General features: G+C 45.7%; 1 protein-coding gene across 1 annotated transcript; it reads right to left on the bottom strand.

Annotated features, from left to right (window-relative positions):
- Positions 1-3,094: 3,094 nt before the first annotated feature.
- Positions 3,095-10,832, bottom strand: LOC112818740 (cryptic protein-like). Its single transcript, XM_025865872.2, has 6 exons — positions 10,649-10,832; positions 10,283-10,335; positions 10,022-10,195; positions 9,166-9,280; positions 8,829-8,938; positions 3,095-3,423 (listed from the first exon to the last, which is right to left on the bottom strand). Exons 1-6 carry the CDS (start codon positions 10,669-10,671, stop codon positions 3,302-3,304), a joined length of 597 nt encoding a protein of 198 aa, XP_025721657.1. The 5' UTR covers positions 10,672-10,832; the 3' UTR covers positions 3,095-3,301.
- Positions 10,833-14,514: the final 3,682 nt, after the last annotated feature.

Raw genomic sequence — 14,514 nt, 5'->3', positions numbered from 1 at the left:
TGGCCTAGGAAGGCTGTCTCTGTGTGCTTTCCTCAATGGCGGGATGGAGATAAGACAGGTGACACATTTATGTGACATTTCCAACCACGAGCCCTGGATCCTTTTTTGTGTCCTGGGAAGTGTCAGCTTTTTAATGATCTCTCTGGACCCCTGGGGAGCTATTTACAGGGAAAATACCTTTTATCCTCAAATTCTCCATGTGCCATGAAGAAGCTGGTGGCTTACTTTTCACAACTACTGGATGATAGTTTATGTTCTTTTCTGAGTTTGGTGGGTAAAGTTTTCTTAGGGAGAGAGGGAGGGAGGGAGGTAGATGATAGATAGATGATGATAGATAGATGATATAGATAAAAATGGTTAATTTGGGTTTCTTATTTATAGTCAGGAATTATTCTATTAAAAGGATCCATTTTCTACTTAAAAGGTAAATGAGTGTTTACATCTTACATATTCCTACTAATAATTAACACATTTTGCTTTTGCTTTGGACCACAATTATAGCCTCTCAAATGTGGCACAATCCTCTCAGTTCAATTTCCTAAGTGCAGCCTTGGAAAGTAAGACAATGTGTCCTTTTGTCTGCCTATGTTTTTCAGCATACTTCCTATTGGTATAAAAGTGTAAAAAGCATTTGGTAAATATTCTACACATAGTATAAACATATTCATCGAGTTCTGAGGAGAAGTTTTCAAAGTTCATCACTTGTTTGTTTCTAGAATAATTGGGCTGATATAGAAGGTACAGCTCAGAATGCACTGGAAACCATTTAAAGACAACCTTGCTGTCAAAAATCACAATTGCCTAGAAATATTTATGTCTCACAATGTTAGTAATTACTTTTTCAGGAACCATAGTCCAAATCAACCCTTTACTGACCTGACCTGACTTTCTCCCCAAGAAGACATGAAATGGTCTACGGGTATCTGAATAGGGGGACTCAATGTCTCTACTCATCAGGGAAATATAAATCAAAACCACAATGACATATGCAACCTGTTAGGATGGCTCTTATACCAAAGACAAGAGCTAATGAGTATTTATGAGGATGTGAACAAAGGGGAACACTTGTACACTGACAGTACAACCATCGTGGAAAACAGATGAAGTTCCTCAAAAAATTAAAAATGTAACTACCTCATGATCTAGCAATTCCACTTCTGGGTATATATGTGAAGGAAATAAAAACAGAGACTTGAAGAGATACCTGCAATCCCTTGATCACCGTGGCATTACTCAAAATGGTGAAGAAAGGAAGACAACCTAAGGATCTGTCAACCGATGACTGGAGATATGTGTACTTCCACATGTGTGCACGCTACGTGTAGCACTGCGGTAGCAGCCTGGGGGAACTCAGCGGGACTTCCGTTCCAGAGCTCACAGCGAGCACTCTGTTCCCCTCGAGGTGTAGTGTTCTCTCATCCAGGGGGAGTCAAAACTCCCCCTGCAGTGCAGCATTTGACAGTTGAGCGCTGTGGTAACTGTCTGGGGGCAGGGCACCTTTCTGTCCCCAAAAGTACTCCCGTACGTGCGGCGTTACGTCATCACATGGGCAATATGATGTCATGGGATGGCCTTTCCATTGAGTTCGGCTGGGAACATTTTAAATGAAATTGCATAAGCCTTATAAAATACCAATATCTTGATCAATTAATATTTTAATGCAGGCCGTATTATCTATTCCCGAGTCCTTTCCTTGCTCCCATTTTATTCTTATTTGTTTACCTGAATAATTGGTAATATTCTTCTTGTTTTCACTCCGATTTCTCATTGTGGGAACTGTCCAAACAGGGCTGTGAAAATTATCAGAGAAATATCATTGGCAGATCCAGCTTAGAAGCGCCTGACTCCCGAGTACTGTGCAACTGATAGGAAGATGGGCCTTCAGTCCCTTTATTTTTTGCAAATTCATATTGATTTCACCTTGGGGTTCAGACTGAGGCTGGATGCTTGCTTCCTAGACTGTCTTGAAAGCATAAGCAGTACTAGAGTTGTATGAGTTAATTATTAACCCAGCTTCATGTTGTTGTTGGCTATGTTCCTTACTTATGGTTTATGCTCCTCTCACAGCACCATGTATGATTGATCATTAACCCTGCTTTTTCCACTCTCTACACCCGTTTGCACATTAATCATAGAACCCTGATGGAGACCAGATGGTAACACCTGTCTTGAAATTATCTGATGCACGCCAGCATAGCAGATCCTGGATGGCACTGCATTGTTTGGAAGAATACATACCTTTGGGTTGTTTTAAAGCTCCCCCCACCCAAGGCTTCAAGAAGCCCATTAGCTTCCGCTCATGTATCCCTCTCCTTCCCCAGTCACTACATATATACAGTTCCCAGATCCAACAGAGCAAGGCAGCTTTGGGAACAAAGAGCAAGGCGCATCACGTGCATGGACAAGTTTGAGTCTGGAACAAGACTCGGTGGCTGGCCTACTGCAAGGAAGCTGTGCTTGCCTGGTGGGCTAGTAGATGGCTGGACTCCCAAGATTGGAGGGCTAGCCTAGAGCCTGAGGCTGTAACCTCTTTGTGCTAATTCTCCCTCTGCCTTGCCTTGAGAATGGGCTCTGCTGTGTACAATCTTCTCCTTTTAAGGAGATGGTGATAATCCCAGTAAGTGCTAATTGCCCTGAAAAGGGTGTCACAAGGGCACTGGTTAGTAGAGGAAGCTGCAGAAAAGGAGGTGGGCTGACTGGTTGTCAGACTCAGGTCTTGGCTCCCTCCTTCCCACCCTCCCTCCCCTCTCTTGCCTTCCTTATCCATGAAGCTTTTCTGAAGCTGCAGCTCTGCTTGACCCGGAGCACAGCCCTTGTGGGCCCGTGTTTACCTCCCGAGGACTCAGAGAGTGATGCGGGAGACAAACAATGCCCAAATGCGTGACATGACGTGTTGCCACAGCCATGGTGCATCTATGTGTGTGGGGGGGATGAAGGGGTGCTCGAGGAAGAGTTGTCATCTGCGAGGGGCCATGTGCTCAGTTTACTCTGAAATCATCAGAGAATTTAGGGTTGAATAGGCCCCAGCACAAGTGTTTACTCATGGTGTCTAAGTCACAGACCTTCAAATAAGGCTTAGGGAAGCGAGACAGTCTTCCACGGAAATATTTATTAAACAATGAAAATATTCATCGAATGCGTCAGTTGATAGGAGATGAGACAAACCTATTCCCTACAACACAGAAAATGAGAGGCTGCCCAAGTCCCGGCTTTCCCAGAGAGGACCATGCTAGCTCAGGCTGCGCGGGGATGCCAAGGCTCTGCCGATGTGGAACTGTGGGTTCGGTCCTCTAGGGTCTGGTCAGCAGTCTCCCCCTTCCCTGAGGAGGCTTTGGAAGAACAAGCACGGAAGAAGGAAGAGAACACTCAGCATGCGTTGTGCACTCAGTCCACTGGAGCGTGCGGCGACAAAATCTTCCAGGTCTGAAAAAATAATCCAGGTGAGAAAGGGGTCAGCCCATACTGAGCTTCAGTGTTGACTCTCCGTGGTGGAAGGAAACAGGCTGCCCACAGGAAAGGATTAAGGCCCTGCTGGCAGTCATTTCTTGGATAGAAACTCACAGGATCCTGCTTTAGTCAGCTTTGGTTAGACCAAGTCAGCCTTGCCCGCGGGGGTCCACAAATTGGGACTGTGAGTGCCATATGGTGTCCCTCTCGGGAGGCCCATGGTCACCCACTGAGCTCAGAGAGACAATATTAGAACTTCCACTATACATTTATAGAAAATGTAAAACTAAGCCTTACAATATTTACTGTACTTCTTAGAATCTACTGAATCAATTGTTCTATGGCCATTAACTCACCTCCTACCAAAAAGGAAACTCTGCCTCCAGGGGATGACTTACTGTGACCTAGGATTTGTATCACATCCTTATCAAAAGGCCTTTTTTAGACTTGGTCAAACACAGCACAGATTTTTATCATGTGTATTAGTCCTGTGCAAATGTGAGAAAGAAGATGTAAGTAAAATTAAGTCGGCACCTGCTCTGCATGACCACTGTCTCACACCACTGAATGAGGAACATACTCAAGTATTTTTACTGGAGGGGAGTGGGAAATTAAAACAGATAAAAGGATGAAGACCACCCTGAATGAGGAGAACGCCATATTTCAACGTGGGGTCCAGAACCAGCATTCCTAAAACTCTCCAATTTGCAGATACCTCTGGGAGCCAGACGGCTTCCTCTCCTGCCATGACACCCAGAGAATCTTACCCATTGCAATGGCACCTAGCGTGGGAGACTGTCCCTGGAGGGCAGGACAAAGGGTCTCTCTCTCTCCCACACAGCATGTTGTTGCTGGCTGGGGCCATGACCCTGGAGGGCCACCTCTCCCATAGGCCGAATAGGCTGGTTCTGGCCCTATGATGGTTGTTTCCTTGTTTGGGTTGGTTGGTGTCAGACATACCGTTTTTACAACTGAGTTGGAAGCATGAGGTGAGGCTTGACCTGACCCCAACCTGACATTCACATTCCCTGTTTACCCCTGAAGGCACTTGAGTTTGCTACTTCACCCTGTCAGTACTTAGACTCTAAATTTTGGAACACTAAACTGGTTCTTGAAGCTAATGAAGTACTTAATTTTGGGGGGCTACGTGGGGGAAGAACCACCCCATGGCATAATGAGTTTTTGGCCTGGCTCAACACTAAGCTTCCTGTCTGCTGGAAGCCTGTTTTTTTTTTAACCATAATTAACTTAATGCCCCTCAATTAGTGGATATTGTTCACAAACTATAAAACACATTTCAGGAAACTTGCATATAATGTTAGATTATGAAATAATTTTTGAAACCTCACTATATTGACTTGAACACTGCTAATGGGGATGAGAATAAAATAATAATTATTTTGTGCATCATATATAACAGGTGAAGTCCTTTTCATCTTAACAAATCAATGGGGTAAATATTCAGCTCTAATTTTGCAGTTGAAGAGACTGAAACACAAGCAAGTTATTCAACCTTTCATCAAAATCATAAGCATTATAACAAGTATTTTGGGGGATTTGAACAAGTATTTTGGAGGGATTTTTCCAATGCTTTTTCTATTATGCTACACTGTCTCTTTAAATGCAAAATTAACAAATGTAAATGAAGAAAATAGTAGAGGTAATGAGAGTTGCCTGCCTCAAGCATATCGTTTTTAGAATACTCAAAATGGTTTCTTTTGAATGCAATCTAATAATAGGTAAGGGCTTATATGGTGTTTCTTCTTTGGAGCTGTATTTGGAACTAACTGGTCAAAGACAATCTGTTCAATATTTATTGAGAATATTATTCACAAAACACCATTTACATCATGTAACAGGAAAATGACAAAATAGCTCACAGCAACAAACAAGATTATTTGGCATTCAGTTTATCCTTCAACATCTCTGTGAGAGGGTAGAGGGCAGGTTGAGAAACTAATAGCGTTCTTCTGAATCAGAATGGAAAACCATGCCCTTGAAAAGACATTCTTTTGGCATTGAGAAAGCCTGTCATTCTTGGACCCACAGAGCATCAGGTCAAGAAGGACCTTAGGAGGTCCTATGGCCTTCAGGTCCCTGGAGGTGCTGGTGGGTCATGATTTTGTAGTATGATGTTATCTACTGGCGACTCACCCATTCACAGGTATCCTTGATTCACCTCTTTTCATTATATTATGAACATAATTTTCCATTCTGTCTTCCATATGTTCTTCAAAATCCTCATAACATCCCGTTAAAGGATTTACAACACCTATAGATTTAGAATATGGCCATATTTTCAATATTCAAAATAACACTATCAAAAATATCTTTAGTTTGTATTGATAATTATTCCTATAGGAAGAGTACAGAAATGGCACAGTAGTTGAGATTCACATTCTGAACCTTATGCACCGTTGGTGGGAATGTAAACTGGTGCAGCCACTCTGGAAACAGGTACGGGGGTTTTCAAAAAATTATTAATAGAACTCCGCATGATCCAGCAATTCCCTCTCTGGGCATTTATCCAAAGGAAATAAACATACTAACTCAAAAATATATATGCACCTTTGTGTTCACTGCATATTTTTTACAATAGCCAAAACATGGAAGCAACCTAAGTGAACACTGATGGATGAATGGACAAAGAACATATATGATATAAATAAAATGAATGTGACATAAGTGTGGATAAAAGAAAATATATGATAGATAACACAAACACACACAATGGAATATTTGTCAGCCACATAAAAGAAGGAAATCTTGCCATTTGTGACAACACGGATGGACCTTGAGGGCGTTCTGCTAAATTAAATAGATGGAACAGAGAAAGACAAATACCATAAGCTTCACATCTGGAATCTTAAGTAAAAACAACACAACTCACAGATACAAGAAGTTTGGTGACTGCCGAAGGTGAGGGTTGGTAGGTGGGCAAAGTGGGTGAAGATCCAAGATCAAAAGGTACAAATTTCCAGTTTTAAAATAAATAACTCATGGGGATGTAATGTACAGCATGTTGACTAAAGTTAATAAATCTATATTTGAAAGTTAGTAAGATTGTAGATCTTAAAAGTTCTCATCACGAGAAAGAAAACCATAACTATGGAAGGTGATGGATATTAACTAGACTTAGTGTGGTGATCATTTCACAACGTACAGAAATGCCGAGTCATTATGTTATACACCTGAAACTAATATGCTGTTATATGTAAATTATATCGCAATTAAAAAAAGTGTTTGATGTACTTCAGGGATGTCCTCATGTAGAGCATAAATGGTAGCCATTTTATTCAGAGTAATATTCTTACTATTCATAGAATAATATTAATTATATCAATATGCTATGGTATGTTCCTTGGCAGTATTTTTAAATAATTAAATGTTATAAAATGTATTATTTCTCAATTTGACAATTAGCCTTTTGTGATTATCTCTTAAAGAAACATCAGATCCTGTTTATTAGCGGTAGGAGTTAACTCCTCTAAGCCTCGGTTTCCTCAAATATAAAAAGTACGATAATACCTATTTCATGGGCTTAAGAGAATCAAACGGGATAAGGTGGAGACAGGGCCTGAACTATACTGAGAGCCATCATCATTCTCATCACCATCCCTCCTGTCATCATAACCTCCGTCAGCAAGCCAGCAGGGTCATCCGCCCTGAGGAAGGAAGGTCCAACAGTACAAAAGTGCTCCTGTCCTCTCGGCACCTGACAAATTACTGTGAAACATGACTATTTTGTTTAGCTGTGATGAGCAGAAGTCACATGGAGGAGCCACTGTCCCAGTCCTTGGCAGACAGCAGTCCCAGCCTTGGAGGTCTCCAAGGATAGAAAACAGTAAGCAGAGGGTCTGGAATCTGGTCCCTGCCCTGTTGCTTCTGAACCCAAGCTGGCCTTGCACAGGAGACTGCAAATGCCCACAGCTAGCCCCGGCCCCACATTCCTGCTGGGAGCGCCAAGGGCATGTAGGAAATGACTTCACCTGTAGGACCACACAGGTGCCACTTGCCATCCCGATGCCTGTTCCCTAACTTGTGTCCTTCTTTTTCTGAGCCACAAAAGGAGCAGCCAGTGAATCAGGGGCATAAGCCCGGCAAACAGAAGGAGCAGGGTGCTTTGGGAAACCTGGTGGGCAGGAGAGAGGGAGGACAACCCGCAACATCGTGCAATGCTGTACTATCATCTCTCTCTCCCTACTGGCACTGGCCACACCACGCACAGCTGCATGAGAAGGGAGGGGCAGGAAGGGGGGTTGGAAGGGGGGTACCTTCATTTAGCATCTCTTGACAGCTCATCCTCCCCAAGGTTGCAGCACAGGGAGGGAGGGGCAGGAAGGTGGGCTGGAAGCTGAGCAGTCATTAAGTGCACTCCTCCACTACTGGGCCCACCAGGAAGGCAGGGGCAGGAGGCTGGATTGGAGGGTCCACCCCCAGTAGTGGTGCCCCTCCCCTGCAGTCCTGACAGTGGACAAAGGGGTGGGGAGTGCTGTTGAAGGGCTGTGATATCAGGAAGTACATCCCCTTCACGGGGATGTGGGATTTGGCCAGAGTCGAAGAAGGTGGACGGAGGAACAGAAAAGGGGGTCTGGGAGCTTTGACTGCTCACTGCACAGCCAAGGCCCCCAGGGCTGATGAAGAGGCTGAAGGGATGTGCCTTCATTCACTGTGCTTCTCACTGGAGTCCAGGCAGAGCATGCTGAAGAGGGGAAAGGGTGCAGGATGTGGGATGGAAATACTGTGCTTCCTTTTCCTAAGTCTGTTTTCTGACCCAGGAAATTCATGTTCCTGAGTTTAACAAGGGAAACATGTGCCTTGAGTTTGCTCCCTGCTCAGAATTCTCACAAATGAGTGTTCACCCCATGTGTTCTCCACACCCTCCTGGCTTTTCCTATGCCTGGCAGGTCTGAGGGTGGTTACAAGGTGCCTTCCTTCTCTGGGAGCACTGCCTGGTTGGCTCTAAAGGGCGGCGCCTGGCCATCCACGCCTGTCCCTGTCCTGCTCCAGTGCCCTCCTCATTTCAAAGTTAAGGAGACGGTGTTGGCGTGGTGTCACTGGAGATTGAGTGGGCAACCTCTCTGCCAGGCTGGCTCTGCTTACCAGCTGCTGTGCTCCCCAAAGTCTGCTCACTCAAAGGACACTGTTTGGAAAACACATTTAAACCCAGCAATCGGGGCAGAGTAAACTTAGGAATCACTCTAAATAATAATGATAACATGCTATGTGATCCACAACCAGTGTGACTTTCCTAAGTGATCAATCAACCCAGCTTCTCATTTCTGTGTCGCCTGGCATAGCTACATCTCTGCGGATTGGAAGGTACCAAGGAGCAATGCCCGGCGTGCGGGGACTGTGTGCACAGGACGCGATCCTCTTACCGCAGCTGCCGGGCGTCTGCTGGGGGAGACAGTGCAGAGCTGCGAACACACACCTGCAAAGGCGGCAGCGGTGGAGGGTCCAGGCTCCGTGCATCAGGGCGCCGCATTCCCTGAGCGGACAGAGAGGCACCATCGGCGGGATCGCCCCGCCCGGCCCCCCGCCCTTCGTGTCCGCTCCCCTCCACGCCCCGCCCCGCGCGTGCTCAGCGCCTGCGCCCATCCACTCTCCTCCCCCAACCTCTACCCCGGCGCCCCCCGCCGCGCCCGCTCCCCTCCACAAGGTCAAGCGCCCCTTCTCCCCCCGCCCAACTCTCAGCCCGCTCCCGCAGGCGCGCACCTCTGCCTCTGGTCGTGCTCGCAATAACGGCCGGTGAAGTGGGCGGGGCATACGCAGAAGCTGCCCAGGACGCAGGTGCCGCCATTCCTGCAGCAGCGCAGCGGCGGGGGCGCGCCTGTTGGGGGGACCTCTGGGTGTTGGCGCCGGCTGCCTCCTGGCCCTTCGCGGGAGACTCCCCCCGAGAGGGCCTCATGAGCCTCCCCGGAGAGGCCCTAAAGTTTACCTCCCTGCCCATGTGTGTTTGCTCAGGTAAACCCTACTTGTTAATTTAAGGATTCAAAACAAACTGCCAGGGGTCCTGGAGGGTCAGGATCTGGCTCAAGGACCCTGCAAGTCAGATTTTCTCTCTTCCTTCCATTCATATGTTAAAGTCAGGCTGTGACTTTCCTGGACAGTGATTAAAACCAGGCCTTCAGGGCAGGGACCACCCACAGGTTTTGAGGACTACAGAAAACCCTCCCAACCCCTTGTCCCTGCCAGAGGAACATGACACCCCCCCCCCCCCAAGCCAGAGACGTGGGGTCTGGAGCCTGAGAGTCTGCAATAAGCCAATCAAGGGTCCGCTTTTCACTTCGGGTGCAATAGTTGCTTGAATATCTTTAAATCACACTCCTCTAGACCTGAGCAAATGCAACCTCATACCAATGAAAGGGCACAACTTGTTTTCACAGCGGAGGAGCACCTCACTCGGACATACTTTTCACTTTATAGTATATCATCATGTGAAGATGATAAAATGAGCTCTGTTGGGGTTTTCATTTTATCCTTAATGTATTCCAAGTTGTTCTCCGATCCTAAACTGGGAGGCCAGTGACGGAGATGACCACAAAGCTTTTCGGGGGACAAGGCGACTTACCACCTTGGAAAGCCCTGAGGTAGGGACTTGAATCCTGGGGCCGCCAGCCATCCATGCTTCCATTCCCCTCTCCAAAATTATTCAGCATCCAGTTGAGTGTTTTCTGCTGGAGCTTCTGTGCTGTAGCATTGTTGATTTCTTCTCTGTTACCCTTATGTTTCTCTCCTTGATAACCTTTTGAAAACATTGAAAGTATGAGACTGATGATGACTAAACAATAAATATACAATAAAAAGGGAGTATAAATAAAATGCTTCTTACTGTTGTCTCCCAAGTGGATGATGTGTAATGCCAAACTGACAAAAAACAGAAGCCTAGAATGTTTAAAGAAAAATTTTGAAGTTTAAAATATTAAAAGTAAAAGTAGAAATGTACATATGCTTAAAATGTAAAGCAATCATATATAAACATAAGTATATACAATATGTAATGTATAATAAATATTATGCCATCATTTTGTAACTTGTAGATGTAACTTAATTAATGTTGTCGTGACTTAGATTTTGAGACCAAGGAAGTGTGCATGTCCCTTAATGAGAAGGAACATTTGTGCATGCACTGCAGTTTATTCTGGAGGCTTTTGAATGCCCCTCTTGGCCCTCAGATCTGGATGATGTGTGTCCTTACCTAACAGGGTGTCTCTGGGTCATTTCCCGCTGACGCGTCTGGTGTAAGCGTCTCTTTCTCTCTTCAGTACATTGAAGATCAATTTCCAAGGAAGTGGAGATCTGTTTCCAAGGAAGTCGAGTCTTACCACGTTTTGTATTTGAAGGGATCTTTACTCCAGGTCCTGGAATAACTGCATTAGGACATAAGACGGATAGGGAAAGAAGATATAGATCTTTCCTACCATTCTCTAGGCCGTGAGAAACAGCAGTGAGATCTCTGCGTTCTGCTGTGGAAGCCCATTAGGCAGTGAGCTGCTGTGACAGGCAGGGCCCATGCTGAGCCTCCAGGACTGTCCCCTCAATGAGACCTGGTGGGGGTGGGGTGGGGGCTGGAGACTTGGGCTGATTCTGTCCTCAGTGGTGTTAACAGGGCTGACAGCAACAGGAGTAGTCAATCTCTGCTGTCCACATTGGTGGCTAAGGCAACAAGCCTTTCCCTCACTGAAAAAACAAAACAAAACAAAACAAAAAACCACAAAAAAATTAAAATCTCAACAAGAAAAGTTTTCACAGGAAAATGGACATTTTATACTGCATACCCTTGTATAGTGGCGAGGGCCCAGCTAGAGAAGGGAGCCCTTGGGTGGGTGGGACATGGGTCCTAAAAGTCTTGACTGCGGAGCATGAATATAAAGGGAGACATTTCCTCACGAATGATTGCTGAGGATGTATCGACCCTTCCACAGACGGAGACTTCTCCTTGCCCAGCACGGTGGTGATTGTGTCATGTACATTGCCCATTTAATACAGCATGCCTCTGGGGCAGTGTTTTTATTATCCCCCATGTAAAAGGAGAGGCAATGGGGAGGCTTAGTTTAAGTCCCAGTGGCAGTTAGATCTTCGAACAATAGGTAATTTTATGAGAAGAAGCCTACAGGGTGCTCAGTGTGTGAAGTCCGAGGAGGAGTGGCGAGGGGACTGCCCCAGTCATTGTCTGATGTTAAGCTCTGGATCCAAGAAGGGAGTGATTGCCAGAATAAGGCCTTGGGCCCTTTTATCATCACTGAAGAGGATGCTTTGCAACTCTGGGGCAAATTGTCCTGTGATTTTAATATAAAAACAGCTTTGTAGAAATAGCCTGCTTCCTCCAAGGATGAAATAGTCTTTGATAGTGACTTAATTTTCACAATCTTTAAATGTGAGGTTTACTCCAGAGGCTGATAAATAGAGCAATAGAGCCAAGGGAATTGGTGAGCCTGGCTGCCGTGGGCCTCCCAAGGACTAGTTCTGTGAGCTGCCAGGGTCCTGGCGGGACCAGGAGACCTGGCTGGGCAAACTTTCTGGAGGAGGACCCCTCACACCTTCAGGGAAGCATCCGTGACTGCAGGCATGACAAATATACCTTTGAACTTAATGCTTGTTACTTGTTCACTACATAGTTTAGTTATTTATAAAATCAGATGACTCTAAATCAATAGAAACTCCTTGAGTAAAATGGGTTCTACACTAAATAAAACCATGTATGATCTAAAGGGCTATATTTCTTTGAATAAGAAGTTTTAAAACTTCAGTTTACATGATGATATTGAACGAATCCAAACCATTCTGATGACATTAACGTTCTAAGAGTAGTATGCAAAATTGTATTTCCTTCCATAGTGCCTTTCATTATATTTTGTTTGTGGTCACTTTTGAATATACCCAAGAACCAGGATAATGATTCACTGAACTGGGGTTCAGAGATTAAGTATCAACCTTTGCCAATCTCATTTATTCAGCACCCACCCCCCATTTTTTTTTTTCTGGAGTCTTTGAATCCAAATCTCAGAAATCATGATAACTTCTGTGTCAAATAAGGTTCTGAAAATATACGCTTTACAAGGAACCTGTAGGAAAAGCAAAGGAAATGTCTTGCCAGCAAGACAGGATTGAGAAGCCAGAAAGAGGGATGGAATGTCCCATCTCTGGCTGTTTGCCTAAGGCAGCTCCAGGGAGGGAAAGGGCTGATGGCCTAGTGGTGAGAAAGCTGCTGACACCTGTTTTTCAGCTTTCTGTCATGTGCTCTCATATACCCACAGGTATTGTAAAAAGGTGCTTTGCATGTCAGGGCAGAGAAGCCCAGGTTCCCTTGGTGAGCAAGGTCCAGCTGGAAGCGGCTGCCTGAGAAGGGCTAGAAGCCTGGTGAGGGGCAGCGGATCCTCGGCTCTGGGGAAGGTTCTTTCTTGTTATCAGCTGTAAACAGATAAGATTGGAGCCAACCCACCCACCAGACCTCCAGTGGAACTTCTGACTCCCTTTGAGCTGACACAAAGTGTGTGGGAATTGGGACACCCTGTCCCAGGACTGAAGACCACCCCACCTCTGTGTCCTCAGTACTTCAAACAAGCTCTGGGGGAAATGTTCTGCAAAAATCAGGTGTAAAGGAATTCTCTGAGAGTGAGGAAAGCAGTTGTTTTCAATGTGTACTGCCTATTGGGGTCTGAGGGGAAGCTCTGAATCCCTCCTAAAGCCACACCTCAAGGCCTCCTGCTCAGAATCCCTGGGCAGAGCCCAGCATCAGGATTGTTTACCCTGCTCAGGGGACTCCAGTATTTAGCCAGGACTGTGATTCCGCGGTCTGTGTTCTAGGTGGCTCTGTGCCCCCAGTGCTGGGAGTGCTCCTTTCTTGTCCTTGCATTCCTACCTTGTGGCCCAGGACCTGATGTATGGTACCACACAATCTGGTGTTGTTCCTATGAATAAAGGAATAAATGGATTTATCACACCTACACCCATTTTTCAGTGAGGAAATTGAGACCTGCGAAGTTAAAAAACTAGCTTGGGGATATATGACTATTGGCTATGTGGAGGCTTGAACCCAGGCTCATCTGATCTACACTCTGGTTTGATTCAAGTTGCTTTATTTTATTGTTTAATGTAGACCAGGCATACTATTCTCACTGAGTCACACAGATTGTTCTATTTTATTGTCATCCATTCTTATGACATAGACCTTAATTTCTCCATTTTCTAGGTGAGAAAAGTGAGGTTTCAAGAGTTGAGGACTTGGACAGTGTGCCTCACAGCCTTGGCCCAGGAGGTGAAAGCAGAGCTACCCCTCGCAACCATGACAGTGTGCTGCGGACCTCTGCTGGGGGCTGAGGGCTTCTGCATGGGCACAGTGGAAAAGACTAGATGGAGAGTCACTGCCCCAGTTCTGCAGGTAAGGCAGGGCTTTCTAGAGCAGAAAGTATTTATTTACTCCCACAGGGTAGTTACAGGGCAGTTACAGGATGTGGGCTCTGGTGGACAATGTTGAGAGCACTGCCTGCTAGAGGGAGGGAGGTCTTATAGGAATGACAACCAGGAGGAGCCCTGGGTGGAGCCAGGTGATGCAGGAGAAACGATAGCATAGAAAGGCCAGACCCTGGGGAACCTCTTGGATGCTTATGCAGGAAGTCATGAAGACCCCGATAGGGATCAAGTGGGAATTAAGAGAAAAGAATAAACTAAACAGATTTAACGACCAGTATCATTTTTCTCTAATTTTGAAAGATGTAATGTATTCTGATGTTAGGGTTGGGGTGGCCGGTGCCGCGGGCGGCAAAGAATTGTATAAAGAGTAGAGCCACAAGCAGGACAGAGTTGGTTCACTCTCCAAGGAAAGAGAGGGGCCGGACACCAAGAGACATGTGAGCCCCGAGTTTCTGTCAGGCTGGGCCTTTTGAGGGGTGTTGAAGGATGTGAGAGGGTTTCAGCCACGCCCATGAAGATGCAGGGGAGGGGGCTGATTCTTGGCCAGGTAGAGCAGGAGGTGACAGGTTTTTGAGGTGCTCTGACCTGGATGTGAGTTCTGGTCAGGCTAGAGAGGAATGTGTTTTGTAGTTGGGGTCTACTTTCTGAGCA

The sequence above is a fragment of the Callorhinus ursinus genome, unplaced genomic scaffold, assembly GCF_003265705.2.
Source record: "Callorhinus ursinus isolate GAN/ISIS: 27379988/994484 unplaced genomic scaffold, GSC_fseal_2.0 scaffold447, whole genome shotgun sequence".
NCBI lineage: Eukaryota > Metazoa > Chordata > Mammalia > Carnivora > Otariidae > Callorhinus > Callorhinus ursinus.
The sequence above is the reverse complement of the archived record's forward strand: the minus strand, read 5'-3'. Positions and strand labels throughout refer to the sequence as shown.